This window comes from Plectrocnemia conspersa, unplaced genomic scaffold (assembly GCF_051122295.1).
Source record: "Plectrocnemia conspersa isolate PC_06_02 unplaced genomic scaffold, ASM5112229v1 ptg000001l, whole genome shotgun sequence".
Lineage (NCBI taxonomy): Eukaryota > Metazoa > Arthropoda > Insecta > Trichoptera > Polycentropodidae > Plectrocnemia > Plectrocnemia conspersa.
In genome coordinates, this window is record NW_028277165.1 from 27,376,221 (window position 1) to 27,403,513 (window position 27,293).

Here is a 27,293-nt window from a genome sequence, read left to right on the forward strand (position 1 = left end):
CTTCTAATGCTTTATCTACAGCAAAGAGTTTATATAAAACGTTCAACCTTCCAGTGCTCTCGGGTATCAGTAAAATATATATTGAAGGTGCTTTGATCCCATCATTGATTTGGTACATTAAAATGACCGTTGACATTATCAACATAAAAAAATATTTGAGTTTTTTAACACTAGAAAAACGGCAAGTAAAATAATTTATTTTAAAAGAAACGTCATGATAATTAAATTACTTTAAGCATTTTTAAAAAAAAAAAATCCTAAATAAAATTATTACATAAATTAAGTGAAAATATTTAAAGAAAATAAGAGAAAGTATTTATCATATAAGATATAAATAAAAATCATTTATTACATATTTTTATATATTTTTTAAAAACATATTTATTTTCTTTAAATTTAAGTTTTGATTCACATCTTTAAGAGAAAGCTTCTGAGAATGTTGTAATTACCAACAAAATTTAAATTATAAAATATCTATTGATAACTATATATAGATAACCTTCCATAAAATACAGATAATGTAGTTAAAAACGGAAATAATTGGATATATAAGATACTATTAAATTAGAATTCTAGCTCTAGCAAAGTTGAAAAAAAACCGAAACAATTTTAATTATCAAATACAATATGTTACAGTATATTATATATTTTATAAAATTATAAGTTTACAAACTGTTTCAGTAAAATCATATTTAAGTACACTTTAAATATTTGTACTAGTAAAAATATAATTTAACTGGTAGGTGCTCGTGTAATTATATGCCGCTTTAAAATGTCAATGAAGTTGAAAACGTGAATTTTCCGTTCAAACCCTACCCTTAGTAAAGATGGCTAAAACTATAGTATGTTTTATTAGGTTTAGTCATGTATGTCATAAATTGTTTGAGTTAGGTTTTAGTCATGTATGTCATAAATTGTTTGAGTTTATTTTGACTATTAAAAAAATATTTTCATACTGTTTTTGTGAAATCATATCTCAATATATGTTCATCCGTATTTTAGTAAAAATATAATTTAACTTATAAGTGCTAGTAAAAGTATGTCAATGAAACTATTCTTTTTAATCTATTTTATGTAATATATAACTTGATGAAAGTTCCAAAATTACAGCAAATTAGTTCAAATTGGGTTTGGTATATTTCTTTAGGTTTGATTTGGGTTTAGGCAGTATGTATATTTTTCAGTTAAATTCAATAACTAAGCCAGTAAAAAGGTATCAAACGATTGCAGTAAAAATTGTATTTATCAATGATGATCTGTTACATGTTTTTTGTAATATTTTTATATTTACAGATGATACAACTTTTTTTTATAACGAAATACGTTAGTGGTCTTCAAGTAATCAGTTAAAGACCAACCTCTACTTACACTTACTTTTTTACATAATGATAGTTTAGATCGGTATAGAATTTACCATTTATATCACATGTCAGATAAATTAAATTATCATTAGTTAATATAAAAAAATATAATATATAACTAATGGTGAAAATGTATCTTGATATGATACTACTAAATACATTTATTGTAACATATTTACAATCACGTAACATATTTACAATCAAAAAATTGTCAAAAGAATTAATCTCTAATTTGTTTATTTTATATTCCAGTTAATACAGATTTTATTACAACATTTTAAATTGCGTTATAAAGGGTAATATAATATTACAAATATTTTATTTGATTCCTATACTTTTGTACCTGACTTTGTTATTCCACCAATGTTGTGTAACGGTTTAAGTCTTAATCAGACATAGTTAATACCAAAAAAAAGGTATTACCCACTGGAATAAAGGTCTGTAAATCAGTGATATCTACAATATATAACCATTTATGTGTATTACAATTTTAAATCAATAAATATTTATAACTAATATGAAAAAATAGTACGTTTCTACAACACATTTAGAGCTTTATAAGATAAAAAAATACAAATAACAATAACTTATATGTATAACTTGACTAAACTTATTACATCAATATATGTTTTGGCATATTGAGTTGTATTAATATCCTATACTCGATATCAATTTATTGTGGCAGGTTTGACGTATTCCGTTGTATTTGTTTTAAAATATTGCAGACGTTTGATATTCGTATAAAGAGGAGCTTTTTGTCTGCATTGTTTGGTCATCGTGTACTTAAAATTTCCCTTAAGTATTTACTTATAATATTAACACTTCTTTTGAGTTATGAAAATGTACAAAAATCATACGATCATGGCAGTAAATCTTAGGGTATGAAATGATTATATTATATATGTTTACCTATGTATTTATACATTGTCGATTTGTTTAATCTGTTACTAAAAAAAACTGATTGTAATTAGAGTATTTTGAATACGCGCAGCTTTACTTTCAATGCGATACGAATTTAATAACTGTATCATTACAAAAAAAAACAGTAATGTCATTGATATGAATTACAAACATTAATCTTAGGTATTAGATTTATTCTTTAATATTGTATTAAGACGACTAATGTTTTTTAATATATATTAAGAGCTTATTAAATGTTGCGATAACAAGGTTTTACTATTTTCTAAAAATAGTACAACCTTTGTGGAACCCATATTAAGTATAAATTATTATTGTAATCGACTCTTATTCAATAATGAAACCATTATTATGGATCGATGTATTTTTACTGATTATTATTTATTATTATTTTATTAATTTATTTAGCTTAATAGCTAATCTTTACATCTAACAAATTTAGTAAACATATATAAAAATATATAAAAAATACATAACAGAAAGAAAAAATAAAAATATACAATAATAAAGTCTTAATATTATAATTTATTTCTATATGTACGAAGGTGTTTTTTTATTCCATTTATGAAACCCGTTATATTTTTGCTGTTTCGGATTCCTCTTGGAAGACTATTATATAAATCAAAACCTCCGTACATAATTCCCCTAGCCGTACTCGTTTTCTTATACTTAATTATCTTTAAATTTTCTCCATTTCTAGTATTATATTTATGTACATCTTTATTTCTTATTAAATACTTATTAAAATATTCTGGTAACATATTATTTTCTAACTTATATATAAATACTAAAACATTCATACTCAATATTTCTTGAACATTAAACTATTCTAATCTATTAATCATACTTTTACAATTAGTTAATCTATTTTTATTTAAGATTACTCTCATTGATATATTTTGTAATTTTTGCAACATTTGTTTGTCTAATTAAATTTAACATATTTAATAGTGTTGCACAATAATTAAAATGGGGCAATATTATGCTATTGTAAATTTTTTTTTTGTATTTATACTTAATATATTTCTTAATCTAGATAATAAACCTATTTTTCTACTAATTTTTTTTAATATGTAATTACAATGTTCTTTAAAATTTAATTTTGTATCAACAATTACTCCTAAATATTTCATATTATCCACTATTTCTATACTAGAGTTATTTATTACTATTTTGGTACTATTATCTAACACATTTTTATAATTAATAAACATACATTTAGATTTATTCTCATTTAATTTAAGTACATTATTCTTTAACCATATTTCTAATATACTTAAGTCATTATTTAAATTATTAACAATTTCTTTAATGTTATCACCTATGCAATACATTAATGTGTCATCCGCAAATAGATGAATTTTACATTTTTTCACGTTATTAACTATATCATTAATATACAAAACAAATAACAATGGTCCCAATTTAGACCCTTGTGGTACTCCATAAGACACTAATTTCTCTTCAGAATATACATTATTTATTTTAACTTTTTGTTTTTTTTTATATAAGTAATTATTAAACTATCTTAAAACTATATCACTTATACCTATACTCTCCAATTTCTTTAACATTATTTTTCTGTCTATTGTTTCGAAGGCTCTCTTGAAATCCAAGAAAACTGCTCCAATGATTTTGTTTGTATCCTTATATATAATATATAATATGATATATAATACATCAGTTAAATATTCAAGAATATTTTTTTTAATTGAAATTTAAATTATGAGTACTGGAAGGTTAATAGAGGCAAGTAAGAGTAAGGCATATCTATCTGAAGAAACGTTCGCCATTTTGAACAACACGCTATTTACTAATTCACGAGAGTGCTGCTCATTGACTGTTTTGAATAAATTATGCATCTGGGAACGATTACTTCATATCGTTGCAAATTACCAGCCTGAAACGTATTTCATACCGTTTCGCATTAGAAGTTGATGTGTCTTGAATAAAACATTCAAGGAATCCGAAATCAAGCATAGAGTGCACAATCGTAATCATAAGAGGGATATTCGATCGTAACATATAATTTTGTGTGGTCATGTTCATACCATAACATTATATAATTATAAAAGTTTGACTAAGAACATGAAACTATGTAGAATATTTTGCCACGAATTAAAATTTTATTTAAATAATAAAAAAGCACGTGGTACATTATTAAAAAAATATTAAAAAAATGGCAAAATAAATGCAATACAAAATACTTGTTTAGGCAATCAAGATAGTTACCTATAGTTAGTCAGAGAGCTTTCTAAAATAAATAAATTTCAATTCGTGCTCTAGAGCATACTAAATATAGTAGAAAGTATTTATTTTTTACCACAAAATATAAATAAATATTTTTTTAGAATGGCAGACTTATAAGCTGTGTTTACTTTAAAAATCTAGTCGATACAGTATTTAAGAGGACAAAAAGTAATGCCTGTAAAATTAAATAAACATCTTACATTACTTACGGTTCCAATATATTTATGTCTTCTAATAAATAACATGTATCTTTAAATCCTTTTGAACAATAAAAAAAATGATATCGTATCAACATAATATGTATTCATATTCTAAAAATATATTAAAATAATTACTAATGCTTTGGACTTTACAATACAAATCCCATAATTGTAATAGCTAATAATAAATATTGATTACTTAGGAGCTTAAATTCAATTTTAATTTAACCCTTAGTGGACATAAGGTTAAAAATCGAGCATTGTCCTTAGCTTTTTAGGCCCTGATATATTATGCCAAATTAACATAATTGTTGACAATTTTTTTTTAATATTATGAAACTTTTGGTATCTTATTTCTCTTTTTTTGTGTAACATAAATTTAGGACAGACAGACATTGCAATTCCCATTTTAACTGAGGCGGGGAAAATTGCGGGGTATTGTAGTGGTGCTAGTGTATTCCCACTGAAATATTGTTTTTAAAAGTATAGCAATATTTTATTATAAAATAAAAAACAAATGTTTTTTTCTTAGACTTTATGTAAGTATTTGCGAAAAAAATGCAAATATTATAATTATATATAAACTAAAAATTATCCTAACAATCACTTTATACACACAGTATATTTTTTATATTTATATTATGCATTTAAAGTAGCCAAATCTATCAACTTCAGTTACATTTTAAATGCATATATTACGTTGCTCTCACACAAAAATAGGATTAGGTTTTTTTATTGTCAGTAATAGTTTAATTTTAATATAAAATTGCTTATGGTTTTTTTTTGCCTTATATCACACTAAAATTATAAAATTTTATTTATTGTAGTGCATCAGGTTTATATTTTTGTATTTGGAGTAATAAATAAGTCAAAGGCAGATCTTATAAAAAAAAATACCTAGCTTATTTTCTAATACCTACATGAGACGAAACTAAATTGTGAAATTTAATTCTAGAAATAAGCGGATAGTTTAAATTCCATATAACTTTTGGTTGTGTCTCTATTCTATATTATCTGTTTACACATCACAAGAAAGAAATATTATAACTTATTTTAAATGTTGTAGTCTTCTAAATCATTATTATGATATTTTTATTTATACTATAAGAAAATACTACGGTAAATTTTATAAATAAGTACGTACACACTACATACCGTAACACTGAGTAACAAAGTTAATAATTTTGACGATGTATCAAATAATCAAAACAAAAGTTAAACTAACAAAGTTTAGTCACTTTAAGAAGACGAAAATGTTTAGCGAAAAAGTTTGTTTTATAATCGCTGTCTCGCTTGTACTCATTAGATAAAATCAAGATTCTGCTCATTTACAGTATTTTTATAATACTATATGTGCGAACTGATTTTCTCATTATTAAAATTACACAAATATATGTCTAAAAGCACATTTCAAAGTAAATAACTATATTAAATTGAAAAACGTATGCGTAAATTTTTATTACAAAATTGCATAGAATATTGATTAAATATTTTCACAAATTTACAATATATTAAAAATTATGCAATATAAAGTCTTTTAAGGCTTTCACTTAAACTAGCTTATTAAAAATCATTTGCACAATTTTTTAAACATTTAAAGTCTACGCGGTCTTTTATTAAATTATTACCTGTGTTAGACATTTTATTTCATAATAGTATAAAAAATACAGTCCGTTTATATTAATAATTTATTCATGTGTTATTATTCATTTTTTTTAAATAAACGTACACCCTCATACTATATTATATAGTATATACATATGTACCCCCTTTTTTTCAGAACACACCGCCCACTTATGGCCTCTCGTGGCGAAAGCCCGAAACGCAAACAAAAAGCTCGGCCTGTTTTTCCGAGTGAAATATCCACAAAAGGTGTTCCTATTGTAGCTGCAGGGCTCTCTAACCGTTTGCGAGGTGCTTTCGTGTTTTTCTACCTTTTAATTCGTTTATCTTCTTGCCAAGTAATCAATTATATGCCACGAGATAAAAGGGCGTCGAACAAAAAAATATAAACTCAAAGCGCGGTTCGATTTTCAGCAATAATTCACTATCAAGATCATGCTATACGTGTATCAGAACAATTTTATTTGTTATTGAAAAAATACAACAAATAATGACCTTCATATTAGGCTTTAAAAATAAAATAGACATAATAACTAGGTAATGTTTATCTGCAAATTTTAGAATTACGATCTTAAAAGTAAAATGTATACCTTTATTTTTGAGAGATCATAATATCACATTACTATTTTAATACAAACATGATATAAAACTCACTTCTAAAAATAGACAATATGCATAAAAAAAAGTCGTTTAAAAACTCCATTCTCACCAAAATTAAAACACATTTTTTTCACACACTAAAAAACTAGTGACGATCTTGTCACTTTAAATGATTAAAATATATATATTGTAGATAACATACAAAATATATATTTGTATTAATTTTAATAAAATTAAGATCCTTGTGACATGTGTAAAGCCTCAATGCACAAAAAGTGATAAATCATATTAAGAGAAAAAATGGCATAAAACAATAAAATTAAGTAATACGAGCCAGATCATCTTGTTTTGAAGCTTATAAAAAAATATACGCTTAAATAAGCAAAATTAGTAAATAAATTTTATGAATTTTATATTAACTTGTAATTGTTTTAATAAATTAGTTTACCTTTTTATCAGTGAAAAAATTTACACATATACACAGCTGTCACAGTATACATGTATTACGTATAAATAAATAATGAAAAGCGAGTTTTTCATCAGAATTTTTTATTGATTTGAACAACTATTTTTGTTTCACTAATACCTAAAAAAACGACAATCGATCATTAGTATATCAATCATCAATCTGTTTAATGTAAATATTTAGCCTTTGTATAAATGTAGTTTGAATTGAAAAAATATGTATCCAAGAGTCGATGGTCAAAAGCGTAATATAAACTTGCTGTACATCGCAAAGTTTAGTTAGTTCTTAATTGCAGTAATAAAAACTTTCCCGTATAATTGAAACATATAATTTTAGGTGTTTGTCTGAACATATACTGTGTAATGTGAGCAAAAATAAAAGTTCAATAACCTAATAAATAAATATGATTTAATAATTGAATTTCACTACGAGACTCGAATGCTCATATGTAGGTAATTAAAATTGCAATTATCGATGCAAAGGGTTGAAATAACATCGTGACACACGCACACATTATTTTTAATACACTCGTTATTGTGTTCATTCAATAAGGTTATTGTGAAATTATTCGATTTTTTATATTTATGAGTAATGTATTATTGTAATGTTTTTAAGAATCGATTTTTTGTCGATATTAATTGCAGTGGTTTTATAATAAATTTTAATACGCTGTATTATATTATGTATTGAAAGCAATACCTAATATTAAACGTACATATTTACCGGTCATATATCAACAAGTCGTATACTGAATGTAAATGTCGCATTTATGTCAGCAGTCCAAGTAAGCGTAAATATACAAAATGATTTATATTTAATATAGGTTATATATATATATATATATATATATATATATATATATATATATATATATATATATATATATATATATATATATATATAATACTCTATATAATTGATATTTTTACAGATAAAATTAAGTCTTGTTTTTTTTTCATAATTCATAATTAAAATATATGTAATTTAATAAGTGTAAAAACAGTGAATTATTACCACATTTTGCCACGTCAGTTTTTAAGTATATATTTAAATTTTTTTTAAGAAATAAAATAAAATAGTAAATGATTAATAATTATTATTTTTTGTAAAATGATAAAATGTAAATATAATAAGTTAAATAATTCTCGCTGCAATTTTTAAGAAAATATGTAAAATGATCCCTATTATAATCAATAAATCATGTAAAAATACAGACTTAATCATTTAAGAAGATAAATACTAATGAATACTAATCAGTAGTTATTTTCAAACTCCCTTGCTTTTATAATATGTACATTATAATGAGGTTTTAGTATATTGAAATTTATATTCCTATACACTCTCAATTCTTTGACGTCAATAAGTGTTCCAGCGAACATGAGCATCCGTATCGACATTACTCGATATTAACTCAGAAACCCATACTTCTTTCTCTAAAACAAGTATCTCTCTCCTCGATTGTCAAAGAGGCAAACGTACGTATGATTATACTCCGAGAGACTTCCACATGCCTGAATAGATCGGAAAATTTGTCGCTCGCCTCGCCAGGCTCGTCATCATCAAGTGGCACAAAGGGTCTCCGCTTACCCTTTAGATGAATGGAGTTTGTGTATATGTTCTTGCACAAAACAAGCCGAAAAAGGTTCGCCAAAGTGGAACGGTACGTGCCCTGCACAGTGGCCATTGAGAGTTCCATTGAAAAAAAGGACCCAAGGGCCGCACCTCTGTGCGTATTAAGCGTCGTTTTTAGCCTTCGACAACGCTTGTCCACTTTTTTTCCGTTCGGCCAATGTGTCTTATCTATTCGGATATCAAAAAAGGGTCATCGTGGGAAAAAAGGGACAATTACATTAAATCTCATGAAAAATTCTACGGTGAAAATTGTTAGTGACCGACACGTCCATGGCTTATTTCCTAAGCACGTGGATTATAATATTATATATAAAAAGCTATGCACGTCTGAGCTTCAATGCAAAATAAAACCTAATCTTATGATTTTAATAATAATTTTCAATGATAAATAATCTGATTCATCTAATAACTACTTTCAACGTCATAATCAACAATTTAAAGTTCACAATAATATCACTAGTGAGCAAATAAAGAAATTACGGACCGAAACATCGGACGCTTTTGCAGCAGATTTCTTTTCTTGAAGGTCCGAATTACTTAAATAAAAAAAATATTATTTACAAATTTGACAAACAATATATAATGTATTGTCTCATTGATAGCAATAAAAATGTATTAATTTTTAACTCTATTTTTTTAGCCGAATCGCATTTCTAAAAACTTTTTATTATCCATGTCTTGATTACTTTCAACTTTAAGTCTGATATATGCAACATAGTTATTGTTTTAGCATTGACTTTAAAATGCAGACCTAAATTAACTGTTAATATATTTTTGTAGCACAGCTTAATAAATATCGTTTTTTTTTAATTAAAAAGCTGTCCGGAAAGCTTTTAACTACCGCATTGTAATTAACTTGCGCATAGTTTATTAAAATATTGAATTTTTCAGATGCATGTGAAAAAAAACAGCGTTTTTGTAGAATGGCTCTAAGGAATATAAGACAATAGACTACCGATATATATTTGCTTTCCAAAGCAGTTAACGCTAAAACAGAATCTATTGTAAACGGCACAATTGACGAAAGCTTTTACATGTATTTAACATATATTTAAAAAAAATTATTGCTTTTTTACTTTTTTTCGCTAGTGTTATTCTTTACTTTCTGAATGGTCCAATGTTTACTATAAATACCCCTAAAACGATTTTAATTTAAAAAAATTTTAAATTGTTAAATATTAAAAGCAAGTGTAATTTTAATTGCTGTAGTGACTTTAGAGGCATCCTCTATACCAAATTTATAAAAATAATACGTCAGTTACTCTCCTAAATATTTGGTACTTACTGCAATGACTCATAAGCAGACTTAATTTTTTATTTATAAATATAGGCTAATAATAAAAATGAATTTGAGCTGCAAAATGAGATATATTTACTATAAATTGTAATTAATAAAATACAATAGATGTCACCAAATCATATATTTTACTTTTAGTCTCGTGATCTATAGTTACTTGTATGTATTTATTATATTTAATTTAATTATCTAGTTGATACAGATTTAACCCATTTGTAACAAAAAAAAAGACTCGGTATACGCGCGTCTGAAGTCCAACAAGTAGTACCCGCGGACCTAGCAGCCTACATTATTACAATCTACAGCGCACAACTAGACACCGCTTGATTACACTACGCCTTGACGCAGCATTACCTCAAAAAAGAAATAAAAACGACTTCAAAAAGGAGCTATTGACGCAATTAAAGAGTGAATATCGAAACTACTACGTACGACCTGAACGTTTCAGATTTTTTCTATGCACGTGCAAGATAATAGCATTGTATTAGAATGACTAAAAGAAATATTAGATAATAGACTAGCTATATATGTTTCCTTTTTGTGCAATTAACGCTAAAACAGAGTATTTTGTGAACGGCAAAATTAATTAAAATTGTACAAAATGCGCAAAAAAGCTTAATTTCTGGATGGTCCGAGTTTTATCAGGATAAACTATATACCAACACATACTTCTACAACTCTTATTAATCTATAATTGCATTTTAATAATCTAAAATGAATATTAAAAAAGATTCAATCGAAAAAATCTATTTAAATTTTTAACATTCTATATAAAAATAAATTCTTTTTAAAAATGAATTTGTTGCCAGATTTATGTTACATATGATTGGATGATTAACATAATATCATCGCAGAAAAATCCTCAGTGAATTATCATTACCCCGCTATGTTCAGAACTACCATTTTAAGACTTGAGCCCTTAACTTATATCCAACGGAGCATACGGCAAATCGACACAGACGAAACGTTCAAAGTCTAAAATACTGTTATTTATCTTATGATATACGATACAACATCACAACAAATAGGACCAATAAAAGGACTGTATTTTAACTATTTTAACTAGAGCAATAAATAGTACCGATAAATACAAACAAATTTAGCACTGTCAGGAAATTAAACTGAAATTATTTTGCCCTACATTTTAGCCTCAACAACAAAAAATAATATTAACATAATATTAAAATATTGTATTTTTAATTATTCTTGACCTTTTTCATTTGGGAAAATATGATTTTTTTAGTGAAAAGTTTTCGAAAAAATATTCGTGCTACGTTATTTTTTTTTTTTTATATAATAGATGTTGCCTAAAAATATTTGTTAAATAACAATAACGTGTTGTTGGATATTTAAATAAAATGATAAAATAAAAAAAATATTATTAACCCTTAATAATTTATTATTAATATTAGAAAAAATAAAAAGGGCACACGATGCCAAACGTTTGCGCATTCAAAGTAATCGACGGCACGTAATTAATAGACGCCATTTATTACGTGTAACATTTTACTTTAATTACGATTTTTTTCTGCAAACACATTTAACATAACGTCATTTCATGACGTCATACTTAACGATAATATTAATGTTCTGTTTATAATATAAAATTGTCTGTTAAAATTACAGTTATATAACTACTGTAATCAAAGCTTATTAGTTGTAATGTATAAATAAAAACTACATGCACTTAAATTAATATGACCAACTATGATAATAAATACAAAAAAAAAATTTAAAAAAGCAATATGATAATATTTATAAATAAAGTTACTTTACCAATGTTACCTTCAAAAATTCTGGTATTTTTTTAATTGCTATGTCCACAAAGTTTTCTGTCGCACACTGTATACATATATTTAAAACGCTCACGTTTTTCATATGTTAATTTTGTCTCTCGCACGCGGCGCGTTACAAAAACAATATTTAAGTTGACGACTTAATTGAATTCGCGTTTTTATTTTGCGTTTTAAATCGCATTAAAACGTACGTGGGCTTTTTTGAGCTTTTTTTGTGCTTTTGTTGCCGGTATCCAATTCGGTCGAGTAATTTGTCACTCAAAGTATTAAGGTCGACGTAAAATATATAATTCAAGGACCGACTCTAATTATATTTTACATGAAATCGATTACGCCGTAATACTTTTGTTTACATTTTACTACGTAATTTTAATTTCTTCCAAATAAAAATAAAGTAATAATATAAACGTATTTTCACTAACAATTTCATTGTTAATTTCCAGGGCTTATAAATATCAATGTCAACATGAATTTTGTGCTAAATATAGAAACGTTGAATTTTAATCAATAATAAATTGCTGCTAATATAATCAATTGTATTTTAACTAACATGAAATTTAACTCAACGTTATATATGTAATGTAATTTAATTAATATTGAGTTTAATTCAAGCGGCAAGCTATATGTATCTTTCCACGTTTAATTTTATTTATTTAAGTCTCCTTGTGTCGTATTATAATTGAATTATCGCGCTGATCTTCCTAGTTTATTAAATTTTAACATGAAAGATAATTGTTTTAATTTAGTTCACAACATAACGAAATAAATATTTACTGCTATTATTTTTTTCAGGCAGAAGAACTAGAAGTAGTAATAGTGTCGTTAGTCAAACGCCATCGTCTGCAGTGGAAGAGTTTCCTAATGGTAAGTTTTGTATATTTTAAATGAACAAAGTGCAATTTTTTGTCAGCTTTAGCTCAAAAAATATACAATTTACTAATATTTATATTTCAAGATAAATGTAAAAGCTGAAGTAACATATTTGTGTCTTTTTGATTTTTATTATAATATTCATATATACAGCGCATGATAACCATTTCTAAATTGCGCTATTTGGGTCAATGAATAAGGAGATAGATTATGCCATAGATCAACTTCAGATGCCCTATTATTGTACGAGTTTGCTGTGCTTAGATATATCTAGATTGTATATTATCTAATTCATATAAAAGGTATATATGTGACGCATTTGAATATGCTACTCGAGTGTCACAACAGAAATTAATTTATTACTAGGACTAAAACCTTATAAAAAAAATCATAGTCTGAACTTTAAAATTGTATTATACTTAATTTTTTTGCAATTTTTAACAACCCAGTATTAATCGATTTTTCTTTTAAATGCAACTTTATTTTTTTTTTCAATATTGAAAATAAATTTACAGACATACTTATTAAGTATAATATACATGTTACAGGCTGCTAACCATTTTCATGTGAACAATATGTCATTAGCTAAATTTATTAAAATATAGAAATATAAAACAAAACGCTAATTTAAGAAAAAAAAATTTAAAAAACTTTTACAATCAAAGCGAAAAAAAATACGAGAAACAAAAAAAAAACTACTGAAAATTTGATTACATATCATTGGAGAACTGGAATTATTGCTATGGTGTTTTTAGCTTCTAAATCAATATGTGCCATTCTATAAGAGTAAAGACATAGAAATTAAAAGTAAATACTTTTTCTGCCGTTAAGTCTATCATGTCTAAAAACATATTTATCAGTAAATTTATTTAAGTACCAAACAAATACTATGAGGGTGTTTTTTTTTGCTTTTTTAGTTGATTTTTTAATTGGCTATTATTATTGGATTGAACAATTGCTTTAAATACAGTTTTCCTTATTTCTTTACATGCATGTTAATTATGTTTGTGATAGTGATTGCTTCCTATCTATGGCATATTAAAAAAGTAAATAAAATGTGCCAGAACTCCTTTACAGCGCTTTTTATGATTATAAAGCACTATTATAACTAAAATCAATATATACATTGTAATGTAAATTTTTGTATTCTTTACATATATTTAATTTAATAATAAATATTAAAAAAAACACTGCTTAGATTCTATATATATACAAATAGAAAATAATATTTAAAACGGTATTTGTCAAATAAGTTTCAAGTATCTCATAAAGCTTCTTGTTAAATGTATCACATATAAACAAACACCTCTTAACTAGACTGTTAGGTATTTAATATGTCACCTAATACTTTCAACAACCAAGTTCAATTGTACACACACAATACATTTGTGTTTTAAAAGTGTAAGGTCGTGTAAAATTTAATAAGTATTTATTTATATTTTCAGTATGTTTTCTTAGAATATATAACTATTTTAAATTTAGCTTTGGGCTTAAATATAATACACATTTCCTAATAAATACTTGTAATATTTATTTGTGCCTCACTTTTCTTCGGGTATTAGCTATTATAGGATAATTAAAATAATATAATACTCTCTATGAATATTTACATTTGTAGAGTTTATCGACCATCGCAATTTATATTTATTCTATTATTATAAATTTATTCTAAATATATTTTTAAATGGTTAAAAGAGAAAATTCACTCAGAAAAAATATATTGATGCTGATACAATATAGTAAAATTATTACAAGCAATTAAGCATAAACATACAAATTATTATATTTATAATTTAATTGCATTGTCTACTTGATACAGATTTTACCCCTTTGTAACAAAAAAATATAAGTAAACACAAGTCAAGAGACTCGGTATACGCGCGTCTGAAGTCCAACAAGTAGTACCCGCGGACCTAGCAACCTACATTATTACAATCTACAGCGCACAACTAGACACCGCTTGATTACACTACGCCTTGATGCAGCATTACTTCAAGGACACGCGCTCAAAAAATAAATAATAACGACTTCAAAAAGGAGCTATTGACGCAATTAAAGAGTGAATATCGAAACTACTATGTACGACCTGAACGTTTCAGTTTTTTTTCTATGCACGTGCAAGATAATAGCATTTTATTAGAATGACTAAAAGGAATAACAGATAATAGACAAGCTATATATGTTTCTTTTTTGGCGCAATTAACGCTAAAACAGAGTATTTTGTGAACGGCAAAATGAATTAAAATTGTACAAAATGCGCCTAAAAGCTTAATTTCTGGATGGTCCGAGCTTTACCAGGATAAAATAGTCTCTGTTTTATCAAATAGATTGCTATCATCATATTAATTTTCTAACAGAATCTCAAAATAAAAAAAACACATACAAGAGAAAAAATCTTTTTTGTCTAGCAGCTATTGATTTTATTAAAATAATGATACATGAATCAGTTGCGACAGATTCCATTTGCTTATAATACAATTGGAAGACTAACTTAAAAAGTTGCTTTTTTGTGTGAAATAAATATTTTTTGAGAGACTTTGTGGAGTTTGTAACATTCCGAAACGAGATTTTCTATAAACATAATATAATAATAAATCGTAATATCAACCCTGTTTTGTAGTGAAAAAATAACTACTAGTAGTACTTTTTTGATTTTAATAAAAAAAATATATTAAAAATAAAAAAATATATACAACCCTTTGAACGCGAAAATCGACTAAAGTCGCCCTCTTTTCGCAAATATCAGTAAAAAATGCTTTTCAAGAAAAAAAATTTTTTTTAATAAACATAAAATATTATTTTAAATTATTAAAAATTAAAAAATCAGAACATTTAAACACAGTATCAAGGTAAAATTTGTATTTAAAAAAAACTATTAAATATTATTTTTGCTTAACGCGTCTAAAAGGTTAATCGATAACCTCAACTTAATGACAGCTTTTATGACAGAATTTATAAACATTTATATACTAAAATTTATTGTAAATAATATATTTTTTTTATTAAAATCAAAATTAAATGTTCCCTTAAATTATAATATTAATTATAAAACACAAAAGTAAATTAAATAATCCTATTTAGTGAGTACATTAAGAGGGGAAGCGGAGCTTCCGCCGCTTCTATGAATGCTTTGCCATTGGTATATGTGCGTCTGGCGGATTAAGCTAACGCAAATACAATTCTAAATGTAAATACGTTTCTTTCGGACCGCACGGTGGGAGAGAGGCGGATTATTCGCCAGGGCCGGAGCAGGCCGTTAAAACTCGTGGGGGTCGAATTGGCCCGTAAACTAAAATTAGACGACAATAAAACACGTAACCTTCTTTCATCTCCATTCGCGAAGAGCGCGCCGCAGAATTACCCAGTCCGGCCCTGGCGGCGGCAAGTTCGCGGGCCGCAAGATCAACATATTCTCATATTACGAAAAGGGCGAACAAACAGAATAAGGAAATAAAAGGCGAAACGTCTTCATGAAATATTAAACGGGCGCTTTATATGAGACGGATAATTAAAAAAAAAGAGAGAGTGAGAGAGGGAGAAAGGCAAGGAAACGAAATCGCACCTTTATGAGGTCTGAAATGGTTTTCTTTTGTGTTCTTTTTCTGGTTGGAATTTGTGTGATTATGAGTATCAACGGTGGAGATGAAGTCATAATGGAATCTATATTTAGTTTTGAATTATTCTGATGGTTGTTTGTTGAAGTGGTTTGTAAATGTTTTATTTTACCATAATAATAAAAATAAATATAATTTGTACAAAATAGTATAAGTTTTAAAGTACCAGTAAAAATGTGAAATTACATTACAAAAAAATATACGTGATAAATACTAATGTAAGTATTGAATAAGGTTTTCTTAGTGACATTGAAAAATAGAAAAATAGTATCTTTTTTATATACAGCCTTGGCCATAATAATGAAACACCCCTTAAAATAGTGTGTAGTTCTTTACAAGTGCATAGTCTGACCAAAATATATTTGCGGGTAGTTTTAACTGTAATTCTAAGAACTATATATTAGAATTTGTCGTTCCAAATTGCTAACTTAAGTTAAAAAATAAATATTGCAGGTCAAATTGCTTAGTCTCTTTAGTTGCGTGATTTCGTCCTTTATTTGTCGTTACAATTTATTTTAAATATCATGCGAATATTTAAAAAATGCCAAAAAAACGCTAAATAAGTGAAGCTAAAGGGGCAAATATAATTTAATTGTATTCGTATTTTGCATATTATTGACTGAATATATCGGAAATTAATAAGCACATGAATTGCTCATAAAACGTTGTTCAAAGTGTTTTGAAACGGTTCAAAGAATATGGTTCATACAAATCAAAGCCAAAAATTGAAAAAAAACTAAAATCAAAAGACTGCATAGGAAGATCAAATGTTAGTTTTCGAGCTCCCTAAAAATCGTCGAAAAATGTCTTTAAATCTGGCTTCTGAAGTCTCTGTAAAAGAAGGACAATCTATTATTTCACAGACGGTTTCAATAAGGCTCAACTATGTGGAGCCCAAAGGTTGTAAATCCCTAAACAAACCGTAGTTTTCAGAAATAAATAAAACTCGAATGTTAGAGTGGGCCCAAAAACACCGATCTAAAGATTAGGCAAAAATCATTAGGTCTGATAAATCCAATTTTAAAGTAACTTAAAAATAAAATAAAAAAAAATTTTCTTTATTCTAAAACTTTTAAAACAATTAGAAGTACCTATATTCAAATATTGCGGCGGAGCGTTATGGTCTAGGATTGCATTGCAGCTGCAAAAGTAGGAAACCTGTACACTTACAAAGGTAATATGCATAATGACATTTATATTTCAATGTTGGAATTCACTTTAATGGATGCTAACTGTAAAATATTTATAAGCACAGACCACGACACTATTTGATTCCAGCAAGACAACGCTCCGTGCCATACTTCGCTCATAAGCAGGGGTTGATTTGCTTCAAAGGGTTTGATGCTTTTAGAATGATCTACACAGTCACTAGATCTTAATACTATAGTGCATTTATGGGCAAAATTTAAAGAAAAGGTTTCCCAACACAATTGCGAATCCAAAATTAAGCTGCGAGAAAAAATAAAGATGGGGTGGAGTCCACCTGCAAGTAATTGGATGATAGTAGGCCTACTATAAGCTTAAAATAAACAACCTTGATCAGTTTTTTATTTTTATTTTTACTAATTTTTAGGATGTAACACATTTATTGCGGTGCCCCATTATTATGGCCAAGCCTGTATATGTACAAGGGTAGTTTGAAAAGGCTCAACATGAAAATGCCGTTACTCGTTAAAAATATTTTGATAATACAATTGTGCATGTGTTTAAAGATACCTTGAAAATTTCAGACACGTTTGGATGCTCAGTTGTTATTTAACAGTTAGTAAACGTGTTTCTGTATAAATGAAGAAAATCAAACATCAAGCTGTCATTAAATTTTTAAATTTGAAAGACAATATGCATACGCAAATTAAAGCCGAGATAGACCCCTTTTACAGTAAATCTGCACCATCATTTGCCACAAAGAAATTTTGGGCAACAGAATTTAAATGTGGTCGTACCAGCTTGATTGATGATAAAGATTCACAACGGTAAAAAATTAAAACCACTACCGATATCATCAGAAAAGTTCAACAAATAGTACTATATGACCGTCGAATCAAGAATAGAGAGATAGTAGAGGTTCTGAGCATCTCTAAAGTACATATTAGTCATATATTAACTGAAGATTTGAGCAGGGCCGGCCCTAGGTTATTTAGCGCCCCAGAAAAAAACTAAATATTCGCCCCCTCTTCTTAATATTACTTTTTTAACTCAAAACATAAGCCCAAAATATTATTTAAATTATATTATCTTATATTATATTTGACACGATATTATTTTTTGAAATTGTTTGTATTTAAGAATTTGTAGCTTTTTTTTTGTTACAATTTTTTAAGCGTAGAATAATCTAAAGTGTACACAGTAAGGTATACAAAAAAACTAATCTCCTTGGTTAAACTGACAATAAGAAATGTCACATGCCAAGTGGGAGTACAGAATGATATATTTGTGCATACTAAACAGCCTACAACAGGGCGATGCACTAGACTTTCGGTCACACTAACAACTTGTGAAAAAATAAACACCATTTTAAGGGATGCCCCATTATAAAAGCAAGGCACCCAAAATCCTTATTATAAGAAGATTTGCATTTTTTTTTAAATAAAAAACTAACATGCTTAACAAACTAAGCAAATAGAAATACAAATTTATTTTTAGAAAAAAAATTAAACATTAAAATCTGCGGCAGAGATCGTGTCTTAAAATCAAATAATTGACAAAAATGTAAAAAAAGTCTTTTATTTTTTTTTTACTTTTATTTTTATTATAAAACATTTTTACTCTATATACTTTTTTCTCTAAGATGTATTTTAACAAAGATACAATTTTTTTTATTTATTTATTTGCCACCATTTTTAAACAAAAACGCATATATAGCTGGCTAATCAATATATCTAAAATTATGACAATATCTATTTTTTAGCAAAAAAATTATGTTGATATAATAAAAGCAGCGGAAGTAATCGTGTCTTTAATTTTGAGTGAAATCCGTTTAAAAACCAATTATTTTCGGGTAAAATGTGTTTTTATAAGGGATAGAGTTAGGTTGAGTTAGGGTATGCTACGATTTATCGTAGCATAACCTAACTATTGTAGTATAGCCTAACATAGCCTAACTCAAAAGATGTTTGTTTGAGGGAAAATAAAAAATTATATACATGTTATTAATTTTATACCTTTAGGTACACATAGAAGTGGTCACCAGGGCGGTGCAACGTGTACAAGGTACCTAGGCTGCATATTATAAAGGGGTCCAATAAAAAAAAATTGAACCTTCTATTAAAATTAATATTTTGAATTTTTTTTTTAAATTGCAACTACTTTCTATGAATTTATCTACACATAGAGGCAGTTATAAGAGCCGCGCAACAAGTTCAAGGTACCATGGTTTCACGATATAAGAAATTGCAATTTTAAATAAGAACATTTCAAATTATTTATCTTAATTAAAATCAAAAAGATTTTTTTATTTAATTTTTTTTAATAAAAGTGAAAAAAAATTTTTTTAATTTTTCGATGAAAATTTATAATTTTTTTTTTAATTGCAACTTATTATAATGTGGAACCTAGGTACATTGCACTTCTTGCACTGCACTTGTAACTGCCCCTATATGTCGATAATTTATTAGAAAGAAGTTGCAATACAAACAACAATTAAAATTATTAGTTTTTATAAAAGGTTGAAAAATTTTTTTTTATAAAATTAAACTCCCTTATAATATGCAGTAACAAGTGCAAGGTAGCAAGGTTCCACGGTATACGAAGTTGCAATTTAAAAAACAATCATTATAAATAATTTAAAAAAAATATTTAATTTTTTTAAATTATAAAAAAAATTCAAAAAAATTTTAAATAATTTTTTTTTTTTTTAAATTTTTTTTTTAATTTTTATAAAAATCAATTTTTATTTTTTTTTTACATTGAAAGTTTTTATACTCTGGAACCTATGTACCTTGTACTTGTTGCACCCCTCTTCAAACTGCCAGTATAAGTAGATAAATTTATAGTAAGAAATTGCATTTTAAAAAATACAATTAAAATTATCAATTTTTATAAAAAAAAAAAAAAAAATTTAAATTGGATTTCCGTATAATATGCAACCTTGGTATCTTGCACCCGTTGCATTGCCCTGGTGATCGTCTCTGTGTATACCTAAAAGTATTACAATAAAAGCATGTGAACATAAATTTTTATTTTCCCTTAAACAAAAGTTAGGCTATGTTAGGCTATGCTACGATTTAATCGTAGCATAACCTAACTCGACCTTACTTAATTCCTTATAAAAACACATTTTGTCTGTAAATAAAAGGTTTATATATGGAATTTATTCAAAATTAAGAATACGATAACTTTCGTTGCTTTTATTATATCATCATAAGTTTTTTACCTAAAAATAGACCTTGTTAACATCTCAAATATATTTGTTAGTCAGCTATATTCACTATTTTGTTTTAAAATGGTAACCATTTAAAAAATTAAAAAAATCGTTTTTTCGTTAAAAAACATTTTAGAGAAAAAGGTAAAGACAGTAAAAATGTTTTATTTTTAAAATTAAAGAAATTTTTTTTTTTAAATCTTATTTTTTATTTATTTTTAAGAAACGATCACTGCCGCAGTTTTAAACGTACAATTGTTTTTAAGTATATATTTTGTATTTATTTTAGCTTCGTTTGTTAAATATGTTAGTTTTTTTAATTTTTTTAATGAAAATTGCAAATCCTCTTATAATATAGAACCAAGGTATCTTGCTTTAATAATGGGGCACCCTTTAAAATAGTATGTAGCTCTTTATAATTTGTTAGTCTGACTGAAGTATTTTAACAGGTAGTTTTAGCCGCAATTTTAAAAACTAAACAAAATAATTCATCAGTTTTTATAACTTCCTTGATATATAAAATGGGATTGCAGATCTTATCGTTAAGTCTAACCTATGCGATCTTTATGTTCAATGGACTTTATTTTTTTTTTTTTTTTTTATCTTATAATTTGAATTAAATATTTAATAAACATTTAAAAATGCTATAAAAACTCGATTTAAGTAAAGCTTAAAGAGCAAATTTAATTTAATTTCACTCGCATATTGCATATTTTTGACCGGCCGGGAAAGTGATGGCGACTGGTTTTTGGGATAGTCTTGAATTTCTGTTAATCGACTATTTTGAAAAAGGTAAAACTATAACGGGGACATACTACGCATCATGACTTAACAAGCTGAATACAGAAATTGTATAAAAATGACCACAGTTGAAGAAAAATAAGTTGCGCCATAACAACGCACTGTCTCACACTTCACTTTTTTTCTGTTAAGCTGATAGTTTCGCTCAAAGGACCAAGATTTATATATTAGATATAAAACTTTTTTGTACTTTGCACTAATCAACGGATTAAAAATACTGATATGTAATTCTTACTACATATCAGTATTTTTAAGCCGTTAAACCACTATTTAAATTATTAAATTAGATCAACTTATCAAGCGTCCCTCAGTATACACAATATCCGCGGTAATTTGAGCTAACAGCGATCGAATCAAATACGCGATTCGGCGCCTCGAAATTGATGATTCGCTTTTGTGTCAACAAGATTGAACAGGGCCGGCTCGCGTTGATACATTGCCCGTTGTCACGTAAACTTTCGACATAATGGGAGGTAACCCCGCCGATTTATGGCGACAATCACGCCCGGGTGTTTTGCCAGACACGCTGACCTACCAGCATTCCGACTCTGCAGTGGTCGGGGTACCCGAGACCCCCCAGACCTTCGCGATTTTTATGTGTAATCACTTCGGCGACATTACGCAGGGTCTACGGTTTACGAAATCGCCCATGTCGATAAATGCGTATATTTTGGACAATAAAATATATTGCTGCGCCACGTATGGCTCCAAAATATTATATGGTGAATTTTTATGTACATACGTACGTATGAACGTACAATGTGTATAATATTTGATCTCGCTTGAAGAGAGCGTAAAGGCAGGGAGGTATTCGGCGCATAAAAGAACAAAAGAACTCTCAAAAGCAGGGTAATGTAATATGAGAAGATATAATATTACACTCAATTTTGTACGCGTGTTTCTGTCAATATCGTAATTCACATTGTTTTGAATACGTTTTTATTAATTATATTTTATTAAAACGATGTTTTGGTTAAATATATGTAAATTTAAATCATGTTAATTAAACAAAATTATAGCTAAATAATTTTCCGAAAATTAAAAAAAATAATATGAATGTGGGTACAGGGATGAGTAGATAATATATATGTATTATATATTATTTACAATTATTAATAAGGATATGCTAAAGCAAGTTTATAGGTTAATTAAATCTACTAAGGTAAAGGTTATAGTTTTTAATCGGCCAAAACGCTGACTTAACTGCTAAGAAAGAACTGTGTATACAAAGCCATACATTGCTACTAATTCATAAATGCTATCGCACTTTTGAGATTTTAATTTAACCCACCCTTGCAATAAATTATCCAAGAAAATAATAAAAAAAATTTAGTAGACCATTTTCTAAAATCCCCTTCTATTCTTAGTTAGTAGAATAATTTATAGTGCTCATTAATCATTTTTATTATTATAAATAAATAAATAAATCATTTAAATACAAAATATGAAAGTAAAACACAATTAAAACGTCCATCAAACTGGTTTACTACCACACACATAGCTTTAACTAAAATTAAATTATTTTTCGTAAATACATTAAATACAAATTATATGGCAACTGCTTCTGTCATACTTTTTATTTAATGAATGGCAATTATATTTGAAATATCAATTTACCGATGAAAATCTAATATTCAATAACTCATAAATCACATGACAAAGCATATCGAATGAAGCACTCCATTTTATCGAATTTACAGAAATTGAAAACCGGTAGTGTATCGATGCGATGGTGGCATTTGCTTCAGCCGCCATATGTGCATGAAGTAGGTTAGCTAAAGTAATAATGAATATCAATAGTCTGCCATTAACCTCTGTACGCTCGCTGTGGTAAGTAAAATATATATTTTTATGACCAGTACGATATATCAGTGGTATAGTAGGTGACGAATACCTGAAGGACCTAGGCTCAAATCCCATATGAACACTAGTGTTTTTTTTTAATTTTTATCATTTTTAAGAGTCCGGATTTTGTGATTATTATGTAAATATACGTTTCATCGATCATTACAAATTAGGCTTTTTAATCAAAGTAATGAATAATAAAATTGTGTGTATAGTCACACATTTTTATAGAAATATGTAATAATATTACATAATAAATAAAATATATGTCACTAATTTACAAACTTTTTTTAGTCCAGTGTTTAACAACTTGATTGAATGTGTTGATTGTAGCACATTATGCAAGCGCCATTGAATAAATAAATTTTGTAATAACATTAAAGCTAATATATCAATAACTGATTCGCTAAAAATTAATGTATGTTTGTGAGATCCTCTACAACCCGCTTTTATATATTTGGGTTCATTATTTATTGCCGTTAAAATTTATTTTGTATATAAAGAAATATAAAACTTAATTATTACAATCCTATTTTAATACCATTGCTGCACCTTTTATTTAATATTAATTTTAATTATAAAATTCTGGTATTTATGAGCTTAATGTTTTCATATATAATATAATTTTAATAATAAAAATGCATTTCTTTCAAGTTAATTTCCATTTTTATTAATTATTTTAAATTGAACTACTTTTTTTTAATAAAATAAAATCTGCAGTAGTTTTATTAGTGTTCTAAAATTTCTAAACTTTGTTATATTTAATAAGCTGCATTTGGACTTCGGCATTTATTGGTAAAGTTGGTTTCAGAGAAATGGACATCTCGCGGGTATACTTTGCAAACTAAATGGCTTTGTCTCATCTGTGACTTCACGGAAATATCGTCAATTAAAAGTTTTTGTCAAACGATATCTTTGAACTATCATATATAGTTAGAGGATCGTTCTTATGATTATATATGCTTACAGTTTTTAAAGTTTTGCTTTGATTAAAAATGTTTAATAATAAACTTTGGAGACACTTTTTAGCGCACGTTTACAAACAAATTAAAAAAAACGTAGTTTGCTTTTTAGAAAACATTCTGGCTGTTTGCCTGCGTTTTATATTAAATGTTAATATTAAAATAATTAGATCGCTTTGAAATACAGGCACTTTACAGTGTATGGTAAATTTTAAACTGCATCTTAATTATTTTGTTTTATGTTTAGCTTAATAAAAGTTCAGTAAAGAAAGTAAGCAACAATGTCATAACAACGCATTTCTAATTTGTATTTATAACTCTAATGGTGATCAAAATATGGTTGTAAACATATACAAAGTATGGTTGTAAACAAATACAAAAATTTATTCTTGATAGTTATATGAAATAATTTTATAGGTGTAATTATATTTTTTTCTATTTTTACGTTAATTTTATTTTAAACTGCTACACTGTTTAATGAAATTGAGTCCATTCAGGTGCCTTATAAATATTAAAAATTCCCAGCAAAATTCCTTGTAATGTAAGTCATAACGATCCACAAAAGGCTATAAATCGTGTATAGAACAATTTAGAGCCAGGGTCGGCAAATTACGGCCCGCGGGCCAGATTCGACATGCTGCCTATCGTGAGCTAATGAGAGCTTTAATATGTTCTAACTCTTTTAATTTAAAAACATGCACTATAGCACTATAACATTAAAGGATTCAATTTAATATAGATTTTTTTTATATAGTTATATAAACATACATGTTGCCTTAAGACCTTAAGTAATACTTATTTATACAAATTTAAATTCTAGAATCTATTAAAAAATATTTAAAAAATAACATTTCCGACGGTTGAATTGGATATGTAAAATGTTTTACCTGTAAATATGTAAAGACATATATACTGTTTTTTGTATATTTACGTTTTATTTTCGCGATATTATGCAAAAGACATCTTTTAGCATCCACAGAAGAAAATTATTTTTGGTACACTTTTTTAGTCAACGCACAAATAATGAGATTTAGAGACGCTATTCTTTAATTTGGTTTTTAATGTTTAAAAGCACGCTAAATAAATATGATCGTTTTTAATATTTTTTGTCAGAATTTAAGATATCTATGAAGATATAAAATATTTATAAAATAAATTATTTTATTGATAAATTATAGTATTTATATTTTAATACAAAACTGTCAAATACACACATTTTTAAATATATTGTATTATCAATAAAAAATAATAAAACAAAGTTACACTATATATTTACAGTGGCGTAGCTATGGTGGGGCGGAGGGGGCGGGCCGTCCCAGGCGGCACTTGCTTGGGGGCGGCATATTCGCGATGGGATCGTCTAGTGTGGTTCTTAACCCTGAATGCACTAAAACATATATAAATCCACGAATAACAAGAGCTTAATAATAACCAATTTATTATTTTAAGAAATGCTGATTTTATGACCCTGCAAAAATTGTATGAGGGGGGCGGCAATTTTAAGGATCGCTCTGGGCGGCACATACCCTAGCTACGCCACTGTATATTTAAGGGTAGTTAAGGATTTAAAATAAAAACTGAATTTATAAAGAATGTTGAATAATAGAGTATTAATTAAAATTAAAATTGTCAAATTTGTGCTTAATTATAAAAAAAAGGTGTAGGGTTATTTATTTATCAATGTAAAACATATTCCGCACATAATTTCGTATTAAATGTATTTATTTTATTTTAATTTTGATTACTAAATTGTGGATAAAAGTCAAGTCAATATTATTCGTTCGATTTTCTATCAGACAAAAAAAGGTTTTTTTGTTGTAACGAATAAGTAAAATATGTGAACTAATAAAAAATTTATAAGACTTTGAAAATGTCGATGAATAAAACATTTAAGTTTGTTTAATATACAATTTGTATGATCCATGAGTGATGCAGATGTCGTTTCTAATATTAGTCAACTAAAAGAGAAAGAGAATGTAGATGTAAGTGAAAAAGAAGAAATTATTAATAGCATTAATCAAAATATGGCACTCACTTCTTTTGACATCGATTTTTATATATATTTTAGAAAAAATCGTATTTACATTAGACAATTCAAAAATATTTTATACCCTAACAAAAAGCATATAATATATAAATAAATATTAAAATATTATGGTGATTAAAAAATAATTATTACGATTTTAAATAGAATTAATAAAAAAAATACCTAGTTAGGATTTCGTTCGACACTTCATTATCATTAACCCTCTAATCGACAGTAGGTATACCAAATTTCATATTTATACACAAATTCTGTTTTTTTTATTTAATTGCTCAAATGACACCGCGCGATTATGTCGGCCCTTATATGACGCGGCGCGCTTATGTCAGAGCGCTTTTGACCGGCGCGCAAAGGATGGGACACCGTTGATGTACATCTGGACTTCATATTCCGTACTATATAAAAATTGCGCCCAAAAATTTACGATGGAAATTTTTTTACGAAGTGAACAATTAATATGAAATTGCATGGATAAGGAATTTCTTAAAAAGAACAATCGGCAAATACGGCTACTAAAAAGAGAAGTGGTAGGTTATTCAAGAATAAAAAAATATAGTATAAAAATTTTAAAATAATATTGAAGATTAAAAAAGACAGGCGATGATGTCATGGCTTTAAATTTATCAGATGATCCGATTCAAACGAACATACACA

At 26.8% G+C, this 27,293-nt stretch overlaps 1 protein-coding gene across 2 annotated transcripts in view; it reads left to right on the forward strand.

The window, feature by feature from the left end:
• LOC148239485 (lachesin-like) overlaps nucleotides 1-27,293 on the forward strand; it is an 89,026-nt gene that overhangs the window by 23,698 nt on the left and 38,035 nt on the right. For both annotated transcript variants that reach the window (XM_088185676.1, XM_088185681.1), the window contains exon 3: nucleotides 12,936-13,007. In XM_088185676.1, coding sequence (XP_088041802.1) covers nucleotides 12,936-13,007 — 72 coding nt within the window. The remainder of the gene's footprint in view (nucleotides 1-12,935; nucleotides 13,008-27,293) is intronic.